The sequence below is a fragment of the Magnolia sinica genome, chromosome 11 (assembly GCF_029962835.1).
Source record: "Magnolia sinica isolate HGM2019 chromosome 11, MsV1, whole genome shotgun sequence".
NCBI lineage: Eukaryota > Viridiplantae > Streptophyta > Magnoliopsida > Magnoliales > Magnoliaceae > Magnolia > Magnolia sinica.
Window position 1 is genome coordinate 1887248 of NC_080583.1, and position 22298 is coordinate 1909545.

The 22298-nt window shown below is 38.1% G+C and overlaps 1 protein-coding gene across 3 annotated transcripts; it reads left to right on the forward strand.

Moving 5' to 3' along the window:
• Positions 1–581: 581 nt before the first annotated feature.
• Positions 582–20433, forward strand: LOC131218543 (uncharacterized). 3 transcript variants are annotated; one of them, XM_058213143.1, is made up of 2 exons: positions 582–611; positions 19589–20433. In XM_058213143.1, exon 2 carries the CDS (start codon positions 19666–19668, stop codon positions 20107–20109), a length of 444 nt encoding a protein of 147 aa, XP_058069126.1. In that variant the 5' UTR covers positions 582–611; positions 19589–19665; the 3' UTR covers positions 20110–20433. The 3 variants fall into 3 exon arrangements, with proteins under 3 accessions (XP_058069126.1, XP_058069127.1, XP_058069128.1); XM_058213144.1 differs by lacking the exon at positions 582–611 and adding an exon at positions 19328–19411; XM_058213145.1 differs by lacking the exon at positions 582–611 and adding an exon at positions 19328–19411 and having other exon boundaries at positions 19664–20433.
• The last annotated feature ends 1865 nt before the right edge of the window (positions 20434–22298 follow it).

Sequence of the window (22298 nt, forward strand, 5' to 3'; positions counted from 1 at the left end):
AAGCCAAATCGAGTCAATCTTGGCCCAGCTCGACTTGGCTTAGTCAACAGCTTGGGCCAGCTCGAGCCGAGCTTGAGCTCGATCTTTCGAATCGAGTTCTAGTTCGAACCTACAAGCTGAGTTCGAGTTTAGATGTTAGGGTTTTTAATGTATATAATATATAAAATATATTATAATATACAATATATATTATAATAATATATAATATATTTAAGTATAGATATTTACTAACTATTTATATTAAGTGAACCCGATCCGAGTCGAATCGATTTGAACCGAGTCAATTTCTGAGTCCAGTCGAGTCAAGCTTGGTCTACTTCGAACTTTGCTCAAAAAATTTTTTAGCTAAAAAAATTAGCTCAGCTCGGCTCAAACCCAATTCAAGACTAGTCGAATCGAGCTCTTTTTCGAGTCGAGTCGAGCGAGTTAACCAAGCTAACTCGGTTCATGTATAGCTCTACATTGAACTGCAAACACAAAATTCTTAACGAGTCGAGTCCAGCGAGTTAACCTAGCTAACTCGGTTCTTGTACAGCTCGAGTCAAGCGAGTTAACCAGCAAACTTGGTTAATTGGAGCTTCTTTTTTTTCTTTTTCTTTTTTTATCCTTTTGTATATGGTTATGTTATGGGGTCTTGTGTTGAGATCCTATGATAGGCTAGGCCCATTATCTTTGTGATGCCCCGCAAATATTTGTAAAGCAAAATTTGAATTCATCGTGATCAAAGGGATATTTGCGAAGCAAAATTTGAATTCATCGCGATCAAAGGGATGCTGACTGCATTTTGCCTGGTTCCGCTCTAACCATCGAAAGGGCAGATCTATGGGAGGCCCATGGTGTATCTGTTTATCCATGTTATTCATCTATTTTCAAGTATGGCCCAAAAATGAGGTAAATCCAACGCTTCAAGTGAACCACACCAAATAATAAAGCTTGGATTGCATTAAATGCACAAAGCATTAAAGCAAGTTGCACTAAATGCAGAAGCCAATTGTGGTCCACTTGACCATTGGATCTGCCTTATTTCTAGGCTCATAACTTAAAATAATATGATAAAAGGGATGAAAGGCTGGTATAAACATAGACATCACGGTGCCCCCAACAGATCTGCACGTTCGTGGCTAGAGCCGGATGGGTAGGATGCAATCGGCGTCCCACGGGCCCAGATAGAGACGGATGGTCCTACAAGGTCTACTGTAATGTATATGTTTTACCTGGTCTGTCCATCTACTTTCACGAATCATTTTAGGTGATGATTAAATGAGGAAGATCGTGTGCTCAAGTGGACGCTAGGAAACAACAGGAGTTGAATGCCTACCATTACAAGCCTCTTGGGTCACAAAACTAGCTGATATTTATTTTTTTTACCTTTATTCAAACCTACGTGACTATGTGACCTTAGGAGTCCGATTGAATTGCAAATAAGCATCACAGTGAGCCCAAGTAAGGTTTGAACGGTAGGAGTTCATTGTCACCTCTGGTGGATGTGGATTTCCTGCTATAGCCTGTGGTGGGGCTCACCGCCATTTTTGTAGGAAATCTACTCCGCTCATCAGTTTTATGAGCTCATTTTAAGAGATTTGACCAAAAATGGAGTGGATCCAAAACTAAACTGGGCCACACTAGAGGAAACAGTCGGAATTCAGTGAGAACCGTTGAAATATTATTATGGCCATAAAAGTTTTGTTTTAGGCTAAAGTTTTTGTATTTTCACTTCATACCAGTGTTAATGACCTTATAAACTGTTTGGATGGCATATAAACATCAAGGTAGAGCCTAGGAAGGTTTCAACGGTAGGTATTTATTTTCCCTTTTGTGTGGCCGACTTGAGTTTTGGATCCATCTCATTTTTAGTTGTTTGTTTTAAAATGATTGCTTCAGGGGATGAACGGGGTAGATTTTCCAAAAACATGGCGGCGGACCCTAGCCAGCATCCTTGCACAAGAACTTCCTGCTAAAGGCTTTGGTAGGAAATCCGCGTCCATTTGTCACTAGCCAAGTGTGCCTGTTTGTTAACGCCAAATTTTTGCGCTTAACGTGGAATTGGAAAAATGTTTTGTGTTTAGTGGTGTTTGTTAATGAGTCGTTAATGCGGAAGAAGGAAAGCGCTAAGTGCTTTTTCACGGAATGGGTCCTTACTCTTACTCCGGTGGTAGACTCTCAGGAGTTTCAACACCTGGTTAAGGGTTCTGAGTACCCATAGGTGGTGAAATTCCACTATTGCGTGAGTGTGTGGTGGTGTGTGAGTGTGTGTTTAAAAAAAAAAAAACAAGGTTTTTCATGGAATTCTTTCCATGATAGAAGTCTGGCTTAATGGGGAACGCGGAATGCGCTCAGTGAACTTTTCATTAAACAAAAATTTTTGCTTTTCAAATTACTATAGCAATTTTTTCTCTTTAACTCGTTTGTGTAATACAAAATCAACTTTTAACCTGTGAAACTTCATTATGCCCCACCATAATGTATGTGTTTCATCTATTCCATTCATCCATTTTTAAAGATCATTTTAGGGCTTGATACCAAAAATGAGAGGAATATAAATCTCAGGTGGAACATACCACAGGAAAACAATAGTGATTGGATATCCACCATTAAAATTCTCCTAAGGCCCAATGTATTATTTATTTGACATCCAGTCTGTTGATTAGGTCATATAGACCTAGATGAATGGAAAAACAAAGATCAGCTTGATCCAAAATTTTTATGGCCCCCAAAAAGTTTTTAATGGTCAACGTTCATTCAACACTATTTTCCTGTAATGTGGTCCACTTGAGATTGGGATATACCTCATTTTTGGTCTCATATCATAAAATGATCTATAAACATAGATGGACGGCATGCATGGATGAAACACACATCATGGTGGGGCCCACATAGCACCAACCATCAGCCATTAGCTGGTGGCAGGGGAGTAGCCAATCTGTTTCCGCAGACACGGATTGGATACTGACAAGAGTTGAGTAGTGAGACTCACCAAGTTATGTGGGCCCCATCATGATGTATGTTTTGTACTCATGCCGTCCATTCATTTGGAAATATAATTTTAGGTAAAGATCCAAAGAATGAGTCAAATCCAAACCTCCAGTGGACCTCACCACAAAAAACAGTGGGGAGAGTGATACCCACCATTAAAAACTTAAATAGGCTACAAAAGTTTTTGATCAAGCTGATATTTGTTTTTTCCCTTCTTTCATGTCCGTGTTAACTTGTGAACAGGTTGGATTTGGATTTCAAATAAAAATCACGGTGAGCCTTAGGAAGGGTTTCAATGGTAGGCATCAATTTGGCCACTGTTTTTTTGTGGGAGGTCAACTGGATGCGGATTGGTTGGTGTACCTCACACCAGCTATATAGCTGCTGTATTGACATCAGCAAGTTCTGTGGGTCCCATCATGAGGTATGTGTTTTATCCAAACCATTCATCCATTTGGTGAGCTCGTACAAATTACAGCTTGAGACGAAAAATAAGTTGTAAAAAGCGGTGGAGGATTGAACGTCTACCATTGAAATCCTTTTTGGGGTCACAGAAGTGGGATTGAACATCTACCATTGAAACCCTTTTTGGGGTCATAGAAGTTTTAGATCAATTTAGTTTTTTTTTTCCCTCTTCATACAAGTATTTGTGACCTTATGAACATATTGGATGGAAAATAAACTTAAATAGGCCACAGAAGTTTTGGATCAATATGTTTTCACTTCATCCAATTGGGAATGGCCTTATAAACGGTTTGGATAGCATATAAATATAAGGTGGGCTTATTTGAAGGTTTTGTTGCTACTGGTGTTCAATCCTATACAACACATAGTGACAATCTTCCCGCTAAGAGGAATTGAGGGCCTTATGATGATATTTTAGTTTTTTATTAAGTATTTTAATTTATTTAAATTAAATATAATGATTTTATTTTCTTTTAATAAAAAATAATTTCTTTATAATGTAAAACATTTCCAAATGAGATATAGGGACAAATGTGCCAAATTAACATATTTTAAACATTTAAAATGTTTGTTAACAAACAGTTTATTTAAGATTTAGTACTTAATTTTTAGACATCGGCCATAATTATCAAATAAGTTTTTTTTTTACTTCAAATTTCAAATTTAGGCTTTAGATTTCACATTCAAGCTTCAGATTTTAGATTCAGTCTTTAGACTCCAGATTTAACAAACGGGGCCTAAGTCAGCATTCATGTTAGGGCTAAAAGTCAGGCGGATTGGGTCGAGTTGGTGGTCAACCCTAGCCCAACCCAAGGTTTCTGTACCTCAACCCTAACCCAACCCAACCCAACCCAATCTCGGGTTTGAGAATTCTCAACCTAAGCCCAACCCAAGCGGGCTCAGTCGGGTTGGCCGGGTTGGTCAGGTAGATATATGCTCATACTTTCATTATTACATTAGTCTATTATATTTTCAATACATGTTGTATTTTTTGTACCTATAATTTTATTAATTATATATATATAGTTATTTATTGTAAAGAAGTTCATTTTTTTCTAAACAAATAAGTTAAAATATAGGATAATACTCCTTTCAAAGTCGTATTGTGTATCAAGCAATCTATTTGGGAGAGAGAAATCTGGCATACCTTGTTAGCTTGAGTAATCAGAAATGAGTGGAGTAATGAAACACGACGGCATTGGAATTTCACGTGCCTTCAACATAGACGATCTGCACTCAACTATAATTAATTTATAAAGAATTTATATATTCAATGGGTTCGGATTGGATCAGGCAACCCAAGACCTCAACCTGAACCCAACCTAAGTTTTATTGGGTTGGTATTTGTATGGCCCAAGCCCGAGACCAAACCCGATACATCCTGCCCAAGCCCAACCCAATGTCGGGTCGGTCACGGGTTGAACCCGCCCAACTTTCAGCCCTAGCCGATGTGTTAGTACCCAATCAGACACGGATTGGATTGCGTACTGACAGAGTGAGTATCAAGGTGGTTACTCACAATTCTATGTGGGCCGGCCATAATGTCTGTGTCCTATCCACGCTATCCTTTCGTTTTTTCCATGTCATTATAAAGCATGATCTCCAAAATGAGGGTGATCAAAATCTGAAGTACTGGACCACACCATAAGAAAATAGTGGAGATTGAATGGCCACCATTAAAAACTTCCTAGAGCTCGCTGTAATGTTTAGTTGTCATCCGACCTGTTAGGCAACGCACACCTAAATGAAGAGAAAACACAAATATAAGCTTAATCCAAAACTTTCGTAGCCTTAAGAAGTTTTTAATGGTGATTGTTCAATCACCACTTTATCTTGTGGTGTGTTCTATATGAGTTTTGGATCTTCATCGTTTTTAGTTTCATGCCATAATATTGACTGGAAAAATGGATGGATGGCATGGATAGGACACATAAATCATTTGAGACCACAGAAAGCTTTCATTATCCACACTTGTACTACCGAGGACGGTGAAGCACTTCCTATGGGGCTCACTTGATGAATATATTCTATATCCACACTTTCCATGCGTTTTTACATATCAGTTTAAGGCATGAGCCTAAAAATGAAGCAGATCAAATTCTCATGTAGAAACATTTGGTCATTGACAATTAATGGACAATAAAGGTTTGTATCAAGCTGATATTTATTTATTTATTCTTTAATCCATGTTTTTTGACCTTATCAACAGGTTGGATGGAAAATAGAGATTATATAAATATTACGGTGGACATTAGAAAGTTTTTAATGATAAAGAGTTCAATCACCACTGTTTCTTATAATATGGTACACGTGAGATTTGGATTTTCTTAAATTTTTTATTCATGGCATAAGTTATCTGGAAAAACGGATGAACGGAGTGGATATAAAATAAATACATCAAGGTGGGCCCCACTCTAAGGGCCTTACATAATCCGCTCCCATATGGAGAATGAACGTAATCTCAAAAGGTCGTTGTCTCACTGACGCAGTGACGCTGTTAAACAGGGGTGTCAATGGCATGGGCCAGGGTAGGCCCGGTACGGAGGCCCGCAATTGTTGAACTAAAAAGATAACTAGTGTTGAACTAAAAAGAATTGTGTTGACTACGTTGGCGTTAGGCCCTGCGCTCTTCTTTCTACAGTTCTATAGGTTTGGATAAGGTGATAGCCGTGTGTAAAACTCTGTAGGTTCTGCCAGTCGTCTTTCAACTGACAGTGGGTGCAGTCCACTAATCTAAAGACAATCCAGGAAGCTTTGTTAATGGGATTGCATCACTCTCAAGAGGGGAAAAAACAGAACATGTGAAAGAAAAGAAAGGAATAGAAGGAAGAAAAAAAAAGGGACATGTAAAGCAGCTAAAGCGATGCTAGTGTGGGACCTTAATGAAAATTTGATATTAGTTCTGTTAGTAGTAGTGGTGATAATAATAATAATAATAATATGATGATGATGATGATCATAATAATGATGATAATAATAATAATAATAATAGGTGAAGCTCCATGATTCTTATGAAGGTAGATGTTTAGTACCTAATCTGTAGATGTGGCATCAGTGATTGGTTTGTCCATTTCAATGGAAAATAAGATAAGAGATTGGACATGGGAATCTTGTAATTTGGTAGATTTTGGGGCATGATCTACCCATGATGAGAGCCCTCAAATCAACAGCTCGGTTCCCAATCATGGGCTAACATTTCATGGGTTAGTGCAAAAATCACACTGATCAGATGATCAGACCCATCCAGTACTAGTCGGCCTTTTTTTGGTAACCATCCATTTACCAGGCCACAGATAAGATGATTAGTGGACTGACTCAACTAGCAAAACTGTAACCTACATACAGTGGTCAAAGAGCAATGGATCACTCATTGTTCTCACCCAAGTATAGGGTTGTGACGTAGTAATAAACTCGGTAAGACCGAGGTCGAATCCACAAGGACTGTACCTTATATGCAATCTGAAAATAACTTGAACTAGAACTATGAGAAGATGTGATCTAAATCAGGTTAAACTTATAGAGTAATTGTGAATGGATTAATTAAAAGCTAATAAATTAAAGGTGGTAACTAGGGTGCCAAGAATCATTTGTAGCAATTCAACTCGTCGTTCATCTTGCATTTTCTGACGATTCACGTGTGTACATTTGCAAGGGGCCAAAGGGACACTTAGGAGAGGGTCATGCCCCCCCTCTGGACACAATGGACGGTCCTGATCATCGAAATGGATGATGGGTGAGGCCCACTGTCAAAACCTAATCGGAAGTCCATCATTGGACGTTTTGCACGAGAAGGGCGCTATTTGGATGTTTTGTTAAAAAAAATAGGTGAGGCCCACTTCTGATGACATTCTCGGAGATCTATTCCGCTCATCATCTTCTTAGTAACGTGTAAACTAATGGGTCAAAGTATGAAGTAGATCCGAACTCTAGGTGGGCCACACCATCCACCTGTGATAAGGCAATACCCACCATTGAAGCAAACCTCTTCTCTCTTACGTGCATGCATATAGAGTTCCTTATATTTACAGATTTGCCATCATTCTAGCCACCGTCCGAAGTGCGTTATGTTTGAATGCACCATCTGATTTCCTTGAAATTGATCAGGTATTTCTCATTTTTCGTACTCTTTTCATTGGTCAAGTTTGGGCCCTAATCTCTCAAGGATGACTAAGATGCTCTTTTAATGGTTATTGTCTGATCTTACCCATCGGGTCACTTATACATTGATACAAGGGCTAAATTTTGATGTGCATGGTTAATTTATGGTCCTCAGGCCAGATATAAAGTTTCGAGCAGAACGAATGGTAGGAACCCTGTGATCTTACATTCTGAACGACTTTCAAGCTCGTTTAAACCCAATCACTTGATCTTCTTGGATCTTTAACTTGTAAATTTCTCAATCTTGGTCCCCTGGGGTCCGTCCTTTGCCTTGGGGATTTTAGAGCATTAAATCCATGTTTTTAATACCTTTTTCAGTCCAAGCTTTTTAAATTCACATTGCAACCAAAAATACGATTAAAATAAGACATTAAACATTATCATGTTCGTAAAATCGGGTAATAATTGGGGTCTAATATGCAATATTTGACCTTGAACACAACTCCCAACCAGCATTTTCCTAGTCCCGAGCAAAGTATACAAAAAATAAGTTGAGAATTACAGGACAATTCCTACAACTTCGAGTGATTTTTGAAAAACAATTCAGATACTAAAATTCTAAGATTCATGAATGTTGGGCATTGCTTTCTCCTGGACTCAAGCGCATGGTAAACTTCATAATCAAGTTCAAAGTATTAATCCATCAATTAGAAAAATTCTAAACATTGAGTTCCATGGGTGTATAGTGTAATCTCGGCTTATCATCATTAAGAGATCCAATCGTCAATTTCATGATAACATTGATGATCAGAAGGGCATTCAGGATAACCATACCTAAACCAAGACTTGCCTCACAGATCATCCTTTCATTCTACCAACTTTTGATTTTTCCATTAAAAATAACGCCAAGGAGGGGAATTAAATCTTCACCTATAGGTAGTAAACCTATAGTGAAGACCATTCACGTAGCCCTTTCTGAATATCAATCTTGGGGAATCAGACCTTCACCTATAGGGAGCAAACCTATGGTGAAGACCATTCGCCCAATCCTTTCAATTTTCTCTGGTTGGTTCCTTTTATGCTTAGTGATTACCAAGTTAATCCTTTAATATTGAACTGAAACCTCAATGTGTAAGTGAGATGTGACATATGAAATTATGACTCAATCAATGTTTACAACTTCTAATCATGGATTAATAATTTGAACATAACTGTGAAATCTAACAGATAACTAAATCCAAGAGTCGTAAATCACCAACATTCCGTATCTTATACTTCTTAAATCACGACTATCCTTTGAAATCACTTCGAATTCACAAGAAAGTCCAAAAAAATTTTAAAATTTTTCACAATTTTTGCTCAAAACTAAGAAAGCACTGATTGGGTAACCTAATCTCTCATCCCCAACCTAAAATTTACATTGTCCTCAATGTAAATGAATAAGCATGCAATGCATATGGGACAACGAAAGTAAAAGAGAAATGATGGAAAGATAGTACCTAACGAGGAAATTGAACGGCCTTTCTAAAGAGATATCAGCGTGAGAGCGGGTCAGCACAAGAGTGAAACCAACAAAAGCAAACTATCATAATACAACTTAGAAAGCAAACTAACCTAACAGCATAAAGCCGATTATCCTAGAACGACATAAAGAAAACTACCCTAGTCCTATAAAAACAGGGAAAAAGCTACTCAGTCATGTCGCAAGGTTCCTCTTCCGGCCAATATCTAGGTAAATTTCTCAGTAGGTTTCTCAAAAGGATCATCCAAAAGCCCTTTTTCGCAATAGGCTTGGATGCCTTCAAGCAAGAATTTTCAGAGAAACTTATGTACCTCATCAAAGATTTGTCGTTGATTCGCTTGAGGTATCCAAAGTATATATGATTCACCTATGTCAGAAAAAGTTTTAAAGTTAGTATCTCATGGTGAATCAGAGACTACAGGTAGATAAAATTTAAAAAAAATTTCAGGAAGTGATGTAGTTTCAACACATTCCGCAGTTCCAGACTTCAGTTCCATTGTCAGCTCCTCCTCCTTTAATGGTAAACATTCCAGATCTGGGGAAGGAGGGGCTTCAAAATACGGGTTTTCTCAGTCCATGACAACTACCGAGATATTGTCTTGCACGGAATCCACTTTTGCTTTTATCATAGGATCATCGGGATCCGCAAAGTGTGTCAAGCATTCATTCAAAGAGTTAAAAAATTCGGCTGAGAGTGACTTATTTTTCACATTGAAACTTGTGATGATCTACCCAAGGAATCCATTGTCCTTGAAAGTAGATGGACGCATGCTCTCTTGCTCTTGCCCTGCATAGTCAGATTGAAAATAAAAAAGACAAGAATTGATGTGAAGACTCTGGTCATTGAAGCTTCTCAGTGGAGGCATTGAATCGTCTAAAGAGTGTGTAGCTCAGATTGTGGCCTCAACTGGGTGGTTTCAAATTCCAGAGTCATATCGAGCAAATCGTCCATCTCTCGAATCATATCATCATTCAATTCAGGAGAGTGGTCCAAACATGCATCACAAAGGTTGGAAGGGTTAGTTGAAAGTGGTTCATCCTCCATATTTAAATCAGTCATATTAAACAGGTGAAGTAGATCACTATGGTTGGCATATTCCTGCACCTCTTGATCATTAGCAGGGGCCACACTTGAGATTGAATCCCAATACTCATTATCGTCCAATTCAGTGCAGTATGCAATTGGGATGGGATCACATTCCTTACATTCTATACCTAAAATGAGTTGAGGTTCGAATAAACTAACCTCTTCCTCATCATTGAAATCAAGTGTGTCATATGAGTGAATTGTGTCATTATCATTGTATTTAAAAGATACCCACGTCTCATGATTATTCCTTTGGACGATCATCAAGATTGACTTATCGAGAAATTGAACCATATGCTCATTAATGGAATCCAACTCCTCATTCGTAATTTCAATTTCTTCCATAAGTGAGTTATGATCACTTTCTTCACATTGTGCTTCTAAATTGGGATGAGGCTGGGGTAACCTAGCCTCTTCCTTCTCCATAAGGTGTGACTGAATTATTGGAATTGAGGATTTGAGCAATTCACATGATTGTATGACAAATTGATTGAACTGCTCTTGTGCTTTCATGAGTTTCTAAAGTGAATCCTTTTGGATTGTTTCTGATTGGTTTTCAAAGGTAGAAGACCCAAGAGAATTATCATTATGATATATTGTTGGTTCATCTTCCCAACATTGATGTTTCCACTGATTATAGTCATACGGATCATAGGTGGGAGAATCTGATGGTTGGTAATACTTATTATCACTCATAATATAATCACGCATTGTTTTCTTTTTATCGAATGAGTAATAATAATTCTCACTCTCATAGTTATGATAACCCCAACACTTACGTACTGTCCGTGGGGTGTAATTATTTTTCCATATATGATCGGGTAAGGACTTCTTAATCGATGGAGGGCTATACTCTAGTTGGTTCTCGATGATTGTTTCAGGAAAATTCTGAGACATAGGTTGATTTCTATCATAATCATCATACATCCCTTCACACTTTTTCGTATGCTCAAAAGCTATCTCAGCATATTGACGTTCCTACTCATGCATATACATGGTGAGACCCCTAACTTTGAATATAATCCTAAGAAAAATAAAAGAAAAAGTCCTACAGCAGTATGGAAAGTAAGAGGAGGAGAAGTTGGAAGGAAGTTACCAAATTAGAAGTTCCTATATTAAAATCCTGCAAAAGAAAACAAAAAAGATTAATTTCTAAAAGTCTAAAGTCAGAAAGTTCTTAAAATAGAAATAGAAAGTTAGTTTCTAAAAAGGAAAGTTTCCTAAACCTAGAAGCTAATTTAGTTTTTAAAATTAAAAGAAATTCTAGAATTAGAAAATTTCTAAAAATAGAAAATAATAGAAAGATGAGTTAGTTTCTAAAAATAAATTAGAAAAGTTCTAAACCTAGAATTAGAAAGTAATGTTAGTTTCTAAAAAGGAAAAATTTTCTAAAACTAGAAAATAGAAAGTTACTTAAAGGAAGAATCTAAATCTAAAATTAGAAAATAGAAAATTTCTAAAAAAGAAAGCCTAGAATTAGAAAAATTTTAAAACTAAAACCCTAATTCTAAAAATAGAAAAAGTAGAGAAATTAGAAAGAAATTACCGAATTAGAAGTGTATGTCAGGATCCTACAAAATAGGAAAACAGGTTAGTTTGTAAAAATCAAACAGAAAAAATTTTAACTTAAAATTAGAAAAATCCTAATCTTAAACTAATATAAACTAGTTAATTTCAGAAAACGTAACCGTCAATCTCCGGAAACAGTGCCAAGAACTTATTCACACCCCAAGTATAGGGTTGTGATGTAGTAATAAACTCGGTAAGACTGAGGTCGAATCCACTGAGACTGTACCTTGTATGTAATCTGAAAATAACTTGAACTAGAACTAGGCGAAGATGTGATCTAAATCAGGTAAAACTTATAGAGTAATTGTGAATGGATTAATTAAAAACTAATAAATTAAAGGTGGTAACTAGGGTGCCAAGGATCACATGTAGCAATTCAACTCGCCGTCCATCTTGCGCTTTCTAGCAATCCACGTGTATACATTTGCAAAAGGCCAAAGGGACACCTAGGAGCGAGTCATGCCCCCCCTCCCCTCTGGACACAATAGACAGTCCCGATCATCGAAATGGATGATGGGTGGGGCCCACTGTCAAAACCCAATCGGAAGCACGTCCGTCACTGGACGTTTTGAGCAAAAGGGCGCTATTTGGATGTTTTGTTCCAAAACTAGGTGAAGCTTACTTCTGATGACATTCTCAGAGATCTATTCCACTCATCATCTTCTCAATAACATGTAAGCCCATGGGTCAAAGTTTGAAATAGATCCGAACTCTGGGTGGGCCACACCATCCACCTGTGATGAGGCAATACCCACCGTTAAAGCAAACCTCCTATCACTTAAGTGTATGCATATGGACACTTACGTGCATGCATATTGAGTTCCTTATATTTACAGATTTTCCATCATTCTAGCCACCGTCCGAAGTGCGTTATGTTTGAATGCACCATCCGATTTCCTTGATATTGATCAGGTATTCCTCATTTTTTGTGCTCTTTTCATCGGTCAAGTTTGGGCCCCAATCTCTCAAGGATGACTAAGATGCTCTTTTAATAGTTATTATTTGATCTTGTCTATCAGGTCACTTATACACTGATCCAAGGGCTGAATTTTGACGTGTATAGTTAATTTATGGTCTTCAGGCCAGATATAAAGTTTCGAGCTGAATGAATGGTGGGAACCCTGTGATCTTGAATTCTGAATAACTTTCAGGCCTGTTTAAACCCAATCACTTGATCTTCTAGGATCTTTATCGTGTAAATTCCTCTATCTTGGTCCCCTGGGGTCCGTCCCTTGCCTTGGTGATTTTAAAACGTTAAATTCATGCTTTTAATACCTTTTTCAGTCCAAGCTCTTTAAGTTCACCTTGCAACAAAAATACGATTAAAATAGGACATTAAGCATTATCATGTTCATAAAATCGGGTAATAATTCGGGTTTAATATGCAATATTTGACCCTCAACACTCATATCTCATTCTTTTTTACTCAGTGTAAAAGGGGGGACAACCATCTTCTTTCGTTGATAACAAGATAATTTTAAACAAAAAGGTTGGTATGTGTGATGATCTCAACAGTAACAATTTTCTTCACACATCCTGATTACATGTGGTCTACAGTAAGGAGATGTTATCAGCACACCCATCATGCAATTGTCCAATTGTTTTCATATATTCTACACCCGTAAGTAGGGATGATGTATGCATTTTAATTTTTATTTTTAGTCTCCGTGGGCATAGACACGGCTCCCTCATTTCAATCAATAATAATTATAATAACAATATACTATGATATAATAGTGTCATGGTGATGAAAGATGTGTCGCTATTTGGTATGTATTCAAACAAGTTTCAGACATGTTTTGCGTACCCCTCTATTTAACATAGATCTACTGTCCAATCAAATTCCACCGCATCACCGAGACATAGGGTAACTGTCCAATCCAAGTTTAGTGATGCATTGTTCTATGTAGCTTGTCCCACTTGAGTCTTTGGAATCCGAATCTTCTTCTTGTCATAGGGTGGAAAATCCTGCTTTTTTTTTAATAAAAAAAATAGGATTGTTATATTCATATCTGGACAAAATTACAGAGATTTGGGTCTTCCTTGGAAAAAAAGGACCACAAGAAGACCTATCGTAAAGGTCAATCTAAAGAACCACCAGAAAATTACAAAAACTCAGAGGAGATCTTCCTCTCCCTTCTGACTCTGAGCCCCACCTTGTCCAGGAAAAGGACTCCCCTCGCCTGTCTAGGAAGATCTACAGAATTGAAGAAATATAACTAAGATTGGGAAAAGTTGCCCATCCGAGCAAGAGCATCAGTTGTGTCATTCCCCTCCCTAAAGATGTGCATGAAATTCACCGTTGCGAGACCCCGGAGCCTATCTGTAAGGGTTCTCTAACCTTTCCAAACCCAGCCACTCTTGGCCCCATCTTTGAAAACTTTAATCACTAGTTTTGAATCCGACTCCACAATGATTTGGGAGAAACCTCTTTCCAAGCACAAGAGAATTCCGTCGTGAACCACCTTGAACTCAGTGCCAGTGTTCGTCATCGAACTACCATAACCATAAGCGAAACCAAAAATAAAATCCCCCTTGTCGTTTCTGCAAATTTCGTCGGCCCCTGCCAAGCCCGGGTTGCCTCTAGAGGATCCGTCCACATTTACCTTTACCCAGCCTGTAGGTGGTTTCTGCTAGCAGATGACCGCTTGTGTCATTTGCTTTAAACATGTATTTTTAAGCCTGTCCACAGTTGGAGTCATTGGGAGAACCTATTCCTGACAACCTCCTCCCTGGCGCATGACAGCCAGCAGGAGACTTTAGCTATGACTGACCGGTTGTTCATCAATCTGCCATTGAAAAAAGCCCCGTTTTGAGAACACCAGAGTTCCCACAATATAAAAGCTGTGGTGGAAAATCCTGCTTGTCGCAATCTAATTGGACTACATTTTCACACACTGCATTTAGGGCCTGTTTGGCCAGCTGCATTAGGTTGGATTAAGGTGGATGGAATGGTAAAAGTTACGATAAATGCATGTGTATAGTATTGTTTTTGGATTAGGTGTATCTTGTGTTTTCTAATACTATGTTTGGAATGTATGCATTAAAAAATAAATCCCATGATATACTTTCAAATTGCATTTGGATTGAACCTTGATGAAGCAAAAATCCATCATCTATGGGATTAGTAATCCCATCTCACACTTTCTGACACAAGGCTCATTTTCCAAAGCCTACAAAGTTAATTTTAATCCCATCTCACACTCCTTCCAAACATGCCATTCCCAATTTCAAAATGGGATTAGTAATGCAATCCCATTTAATACAACTTGATACCATTGTCCAAATAGGCCCTGAATGTAGCAGTGATGATAAAATCAGTAATGATGCGAACCAATCACAATGTAGGAAAGCAGGATTTTCCTGCTCGTGGCAAGTAGAAGATCTGGATTCAAGTCTTTGATAGGGATAATTATTGGGATGTATGGTGGCCACCAGCACAGTTTGGATGGACAAATGGGCCTCATAAGAGTTGGTTGCCTGATAAATGGGTAGAGTTCATTTTTGCAAAAGGTGATACTCGTGGTGGGCCCAACCTACTGGATGTTGCTAGCCCAAGACATACTGATGGTTATCCATCGGGTGGATTGCAACTTATAGTCCAACTGATTGGACGTGAGCATTTCTCATGTCTGTATGCTATTTATATACTCTTATTTCTTATTTTTATCTTCTTTTATTCCTCTTTCAATAATAAAGACAGAGCAAGGTGCACTACAATGTAATTAAATGTGACAGAAAAAAACCTATCAACACGGTAATGATTAAATGAAATGAATGAAGGAAAATTGTGCCTTTATCATTTCCTTTATCATTTCCTAACAGCTAAGGAATGGTTTTTTCTTTTTCAAATCTTCCACACACAGATACAAGTCAGTAATGCACAAGCTACACATGCTAGCATGATAGACAGAGACAGGTGCAATATCCAAGACATCCATCATGAGGATATAAGATGCTTTTACTCTAAAATAAAGGTAATAGACTAAGTTAGTGTGCCATCATATTACAAATAAATAAATGGGTGAGAAATTTCAGCCATTTTTTGTCAGCCTTGTACTTATTTAGTTGTGAGACATCTGATTAGTGATATGATTCTTTGTATAGGAAATCAACATACTGATAGTCTTCTAATGGATGCCTTGATATTTTACTTCTCTAACACACTGGCACATGTAGCGGGTCCTTCTCGACCACATACTATAATATTGAAAAAAAAAAATGAAAATAGAGAAAATATGCAAACCTCTGCACAAAGATTTACATGGTCCCCATTTGGTATGTTCAAGGATGCAAACAGTACTATATTTAAGAAAAAAAAAATTAATGAAAAAACGGTTCTCACCAAGTGAAAAAGGAAAAAATAAAATGAATTTTGAGGCGGTTGTGGACCGTCTGCAAAATCCCTTAGTTTAAATACAGCTCTTAACCATGTCTAAAATTTGAGATGACTCTTAACCATCTTTAATTCGAAGTAAAATCATCTTATGATTGTTGAACGTTCACAAATCATTTAAGACGGCCAGAATCCGTAAATAACTTCTAAGAAAAGACGGCTATCAACCATCTAGAATTAAAGACGGTCCTTAGCTATCTTATATGCAGTTATCTGAGACAGTCAAAGACTGTCTGCATTTGAGACGGCAGCGATCTTATAGCAGTCATCTGAGACGGTCAAAGACCGTCTGCATTAGATATGGTCATTAGCCGTCTTATTAGTGATCATTTGAGACGGTCAAAGACTGTCTGCATTAGAGACGGTCATTAGCCGTCTTCTAGTGGTCATCTGAGACGGTTAAAGACTGTCTGCATTAGAGACCGTCATTAGTCATCTTATAGTGGTGGGGTTTATCACCACCTTAAATGTTAAGCTTAAACAAATACAAACTTTTATTGGCCAATGGGAGTTATGGTCCTATACTTCATAACTTTTAGGTGCGATGATAACTGCCACTAAAAGTGTGAGGATTGGGAGTGGCTCGAGGACAAACGTCAATTTTGTGTACTCGTGCATGCTTTATATGATAAGCGGGGACCTATTGATTGGTCATCTAGACTGTTGATCTGATGGGCCTACTAGGTGGATGAGCAATAAATCACCTATATTAAAAGATCTTAACCATTTGCTGAATAGAAATGGATTAGTTGCTCCCCCGGCCATTAGACAATGGCCAGTGGTCGATGCTTTGTGGACCTCACCTTGATGTATGTGTTTCATCCATGCAGTCCATCTATTTTTCTAGATACTTTTATGGTATGAGCCAAAAAATGGTATATTCCAATCTCAAGGGGACCACATTACAAGAAACAATGTTGAATGAACGTCGACCGTTAAAAACTTTTTGAGGCTATAAAAGTTTTGGATCAAGCTGATTTTTGTTTTTTCCCTTCATCTAGGTCTGTATGACCTAATCAACAGATTGGATGTCAAATAAACAGTACAGTGGGCCTTTGGAGGATTTTAATGGTGGATATCCAATCAGTATTGTTTTCCTGTGGTGTGGTCCAGCTTAGATTTATATTAGTCTCATTTTTGGTATTAAGCCTTAAAATGATCTAAAAAAATTGATTAACAGCATGGATAAAAGACATACTTCATAGTGTGGCCCACATGACTAATGGCGGGGGAGTAGCTAGTCTGTTTCCCCTCGTGTGTGGTACAGCAGGGACGTGGATTAGCTACTGACAGATTGAGCAGCGAGACTCTCACTGCTGAAGTGATATCACCAAGTTCTGTGGGCCTACCATGATGTATGTTTTGTATCCACACCGTCCATCCATTCGGAGAAATCATATTAGGGGGTGATCCAAAGAATGAGTCAGATCCAAAGCTCGAGAGGACTCCACCAAAGAAAACAGTGGGGGAGAGTGACGCCCGCCATTAAAAAGTTATAAGGGCCACAAAAGTTTTCGATCAAGCTAATACTTGTGTTTCCCTTTCTTTCGTGTCTGCATCAACACATGAACAGGTTGGATATCAAATAAACACTATGGTGGACCTTTGGAAGGTTTCAATGGTGGACGTCACTCTCCCCACTGTTTTCTGTGGTGGGGTCCACTCCAGCCTTGGATCTGCCTCATTCTTTGGACCATGCTCTAAAATGATCTCTCCAAATGTACGGACAGTGTGGTACAACACATACATCATGGTAGGGCCCACGGAACTTGGCGATGTCACTTTAGAGTCTCACTACTCAACCGTCAGTATCCAATCTGCGTCCGATCGGCAGCTAATCCGGAGACGTGGTTTGGCCAGTTACGCTGCCAGGCAGGTGGCTACTGGTCGGTGCTATGTGGACCTACCATGATGTATGTGTTTCATCCATCCGTCCATCCATTTGGAAAGATAATTTTAAGGCTCGATCCCAAAAATGAGGTAGATCTAAATCTCAGGTGGACCATGGAGAAACTGTTTTGATTGAACGTCCACCACTAAAAACCTCATAAGGCCCACTGTAATGGTTATTTGACATCTAACCTATTGATTAGGTCATACACACTTAGATGAAGGGAAAAAATATATATCAGCTTGATTCAAAACTTGTGTGGCCCCCAATAAATTTTTTAATGGTAAGCGTCCAATCAACACTGTGAGGTTCACTTGAGATTTGGATAAACCTCATTTTTGGACTCATACCATAAAATGATATGAAAGAATGGGTGGATGGCATGGATGAAACACACACATCATGGTCACACAGCATCGACCACTAGCCATTCGCTAGAGGGATAGCTAGCAATCTGTTTTCGGGATTTCCTGCCAAAGCCTTCCGCACGAAGTTCCCGTGCTAGAACCTATGTGGGGTCCACCGTGATGTTTGCGAGAAATCCACCCCATCCATCCTTTTTTTTGAGATCATGTTAGGACACGGGGGGCAAAAAATGAGCTGGATTCAATACTCAAGTACACTTAAAACGTGATGATTGAATGTCCACAGTTTAAATATTCGTGGGGCCAGAAGTTTTGAATCAAGATAATATTTGTGGTTTTATTTCATCTCGGTAGGAATGATGTTATGAATGGAGTGGATGGCATGTAAACATTATTGTCGACCCTAGGGAGGTTTCAACGGTAGGAATTTCCCTACCCACCTTTTCCCTTAGTGTGGCCCACTTGAGTCTTGGATCCTTTTTATTTTGGTCTCAAGTCCCAAAATTAGCTCACGAAATGGATGGAAGGGGAAGATTTCTCCCAAATATAACGATGGCCCCACCTAGATTTCGGGCGTAGGAACTTCATGCAAAAGGCTTACACGGGAAATCCGCTTCGAGCTAATCCACTCCTCCTTTTAATGTGGCGGAATTCGAAAGGACTCGAATTGCATCCAACTGGCCGTATCCAGCTAGTAATGGCACCAATCGTTGAGTGGCCACCATGAAGTATGGGTCTTATCCACGCTTTCCATCCATTTTTTCCTATAATTTTAGGATACAAGACCAAAAATGAGGCAAATCCAAGGATCAAGTGGACCACACCATAAGAAGCAGCGGTGATAACGATTCTCATCGTTGAAACTTTCGTAGGGCCCACCGTCATGTTTATTTTCCATCCAACGTGTTCATAAAGTTACGTAGACTTGTATGAAGAGAAAACACAAATACCAGCTCCATCCAAAACTTGTATTTTTGCTTCCTTTCCTTTACGATTTTTGGAGCTATTAGGGTTTAATCGATTTCAATTCTCCTTTTCTTTTTCGGTAATTTGTCTTTATTTTAATCTTAGAATCATATTCCAATCTCTTTGATCGAATACACATCTGAATTTATTTCACAATTCCCCCTTTCATCATTTCTGTTGTTGAATTTCAATTCACTAGATTTGGTTTGAGAAATTGCTGATATTTTCTTCTTCTTCTTCTTCTTCTTTTTTAAAGAATCTTTTCGGTGATTTTTGGCTTTCAAAGCCCTCAATCTCTTTCGAGATCTGATTTTGGGGGGATTCTTTTCAGAGATGTTGGAGCAATTGATGATATTTACACGGGGTGGTTTGATCCTCTGGACATGCAAGGCGCTCAAAAACACCCTTGAAGGGTCCTCGATCGACACCTTGATCCGGTCTTGCCTCTTGGAGGAGCGATCCGACGACATGTCGTACAATTACGATGCCCTCGATGCTGCGTACACTCTCAAATGGACCTTCCATAACGATCTCAGCCTCATCTTCGTCGTCGTTTATCAAAGGATACTCCATCTCCTCTATGTCGACAATCTTCTCTCCATGGTGAAGCATGAGTTTTCACAGATCTACAATCTGAAGAGTACAGCTAATGATGATTTCGATGACGTCTTCCGACAGTTGCAGAAGGAGGCAGAGGCTAGGGCGGAAGAGATGAAGAAGTCAAAGCAGGCGGCAAGGCCCGCGAAGCAGATCGCAGTCAAGAAGGCCGGATCATAGGGCAATGCGAAACAAAAGAGCAGTGGTGGATCCAGCAAGGACGGCTCAGATGATGATTCGACAAAAGGTTGTGGATTAGAGAACAGTAATTATTCTAACGGACATGAAGCCGGGATCAAAGGATCTCGTGCAGCTGATGTTGTTAAGAGTAAAGAGAATAACAGCTCAGAGGTCGGGGCTTTTGATGTAAGTAAGCTTCAAAAGTTGTGGTCAAAAGCAGGGAAGAAAATAGATACAATAGTTAGTAAGGCTCCCTCCAAGGTGGAGTCGAAGAAAAAGTTAACAAAGAAAAATAGAGTTTGGGATGATTCGCCACAAGAGTCGAAACTGACATTCCTTTTACTCGATGCTATCATAATTATGTTGTTATTCTTATTTCAAATATTACTTAAAAGACATAAAAATCTAGAACTTCATATTTGCGTATGAGAAAATCCTACTAAGTCATTATACTCGCGTTAATTTAAACCGTACAGGTTCCTAGTTAGAATAGTTCAAGCAAGCATGTCTTTATTATTAGTTGCATTCAGTTTAATTTGAAATTTCAATGTTAATGTAATAAATTAAGTTACTTAATTTAAATAGTTGTTTAAGTTGTGGATGGTATGAGACAATGTTGTTTAATTAAGTTTAGAAATTAGTAGTTGTCCTCCTTTATTTTGTATGTACATAGCTTTGCAGGATTGAGTATTTACTTGTATATTATGATAATATACAAATTTTATCTCATGTGCTTGGGATTTAGGTATTGAGTAGCCCTACTCGGGTACCCAAATTTTGGGGCGTGGCAACGGTAATTGCTGCTATGCCTATGATCACTTTTACCTTTACAAAATACCTTAGTCAAGCCTTACTTAACTGAACCCTAGTTGGAGATAGATAACCTAACTCAACTTGGGATCCTAAAGATATTGAGGGATTACAGAAGCAAATCTCGAATTTGAATCATACGACAATAAGCAAACACAAACAAAATATGCACAAATACACGATTTTTACGTGGAGAAACTCTCATGGAAAAAAAACCACAACGCAAGTGACGACGATCATTATGAAAATAAAAAGTATAAAAAATTGATGCACTTACAATTTAGAAAAGTCTCATTTTCTCATCTCCAAATCCTAAAAATGTTTTAGCTTCGATTGGTATAACCTAATCTCGTAATAATACTCATGTATATAGCATATCACTCAGAATAGAAAACAAATCATGCAATTGTACAAATTTGCCCACATCGTCGATCTAAGCATCTGTTGATTGATATGACTTGAGCACTCATCGATCGAGCTCTCATGTTCAATCAATCGAACATAGCCTAAATTGTCTAAACAATTTATAAGTATTTTTCAAATATTATTGATCAATCGATTAAACAGATCGATTAATTAAAACTGTTCAAAATTGTCCAGATACCAATCAGTATAATTCATGACTCATTCAATTGATCAACTATGGTGGTCGATTGATCGAGCCCTAGTTTCACGTACATATTGAAGACATTTGACAACAATCTCCACAATGACTTTAATCATTATGAACCATTGCTCAAAGCTCCATATCTAATTGCATCCAACATAGCTTCCACCATCGTCATCACTTTTCACGCACACTCCGTCTTCATCATAACATTAGTCATATTCAGAAAAAGTAGAACAAAATGGGAACTTCTCTGCGGGAACCACCTTTGTAAGCATCCACCGGATTCTACGCTCATGTGGATCTTCTCGATAGTAAGACCGCCTTCTTCGAGCATTTGTCAGATAAAAATGATGACAAGCATTGATATACTTAGTTCTAAAATGGTAAATCGAATTCTTCGCCAAATTGATGGCGCTTTTGTTGACATAATTAACAAGCATGGTCTCATGTTAAAGCACAAATTCATTTATCATTCATCTCAACTAAATACCTTTTTTGAATGCTTTCGTTACTAACAGATATTCAACTTCTTTGTAGAAAGAACAACCATAAATTAAAGTTTTGACATCCAATTGATCACTCTACCTGTTAATACAAATGAGTAACTGAAAGTTGATTTTATCTTATCCATATTTTTTGAAAAATTTGAATCCACGTAACTTACAAGCTTTCCCTCTAATTTCTAAAATGTCAAGATGTGGTCCGTTGTACCTCATAAATTATAAAGCACCAATTTCACTACCTCTTAATGTAGTTTGTTGGGGTTTAA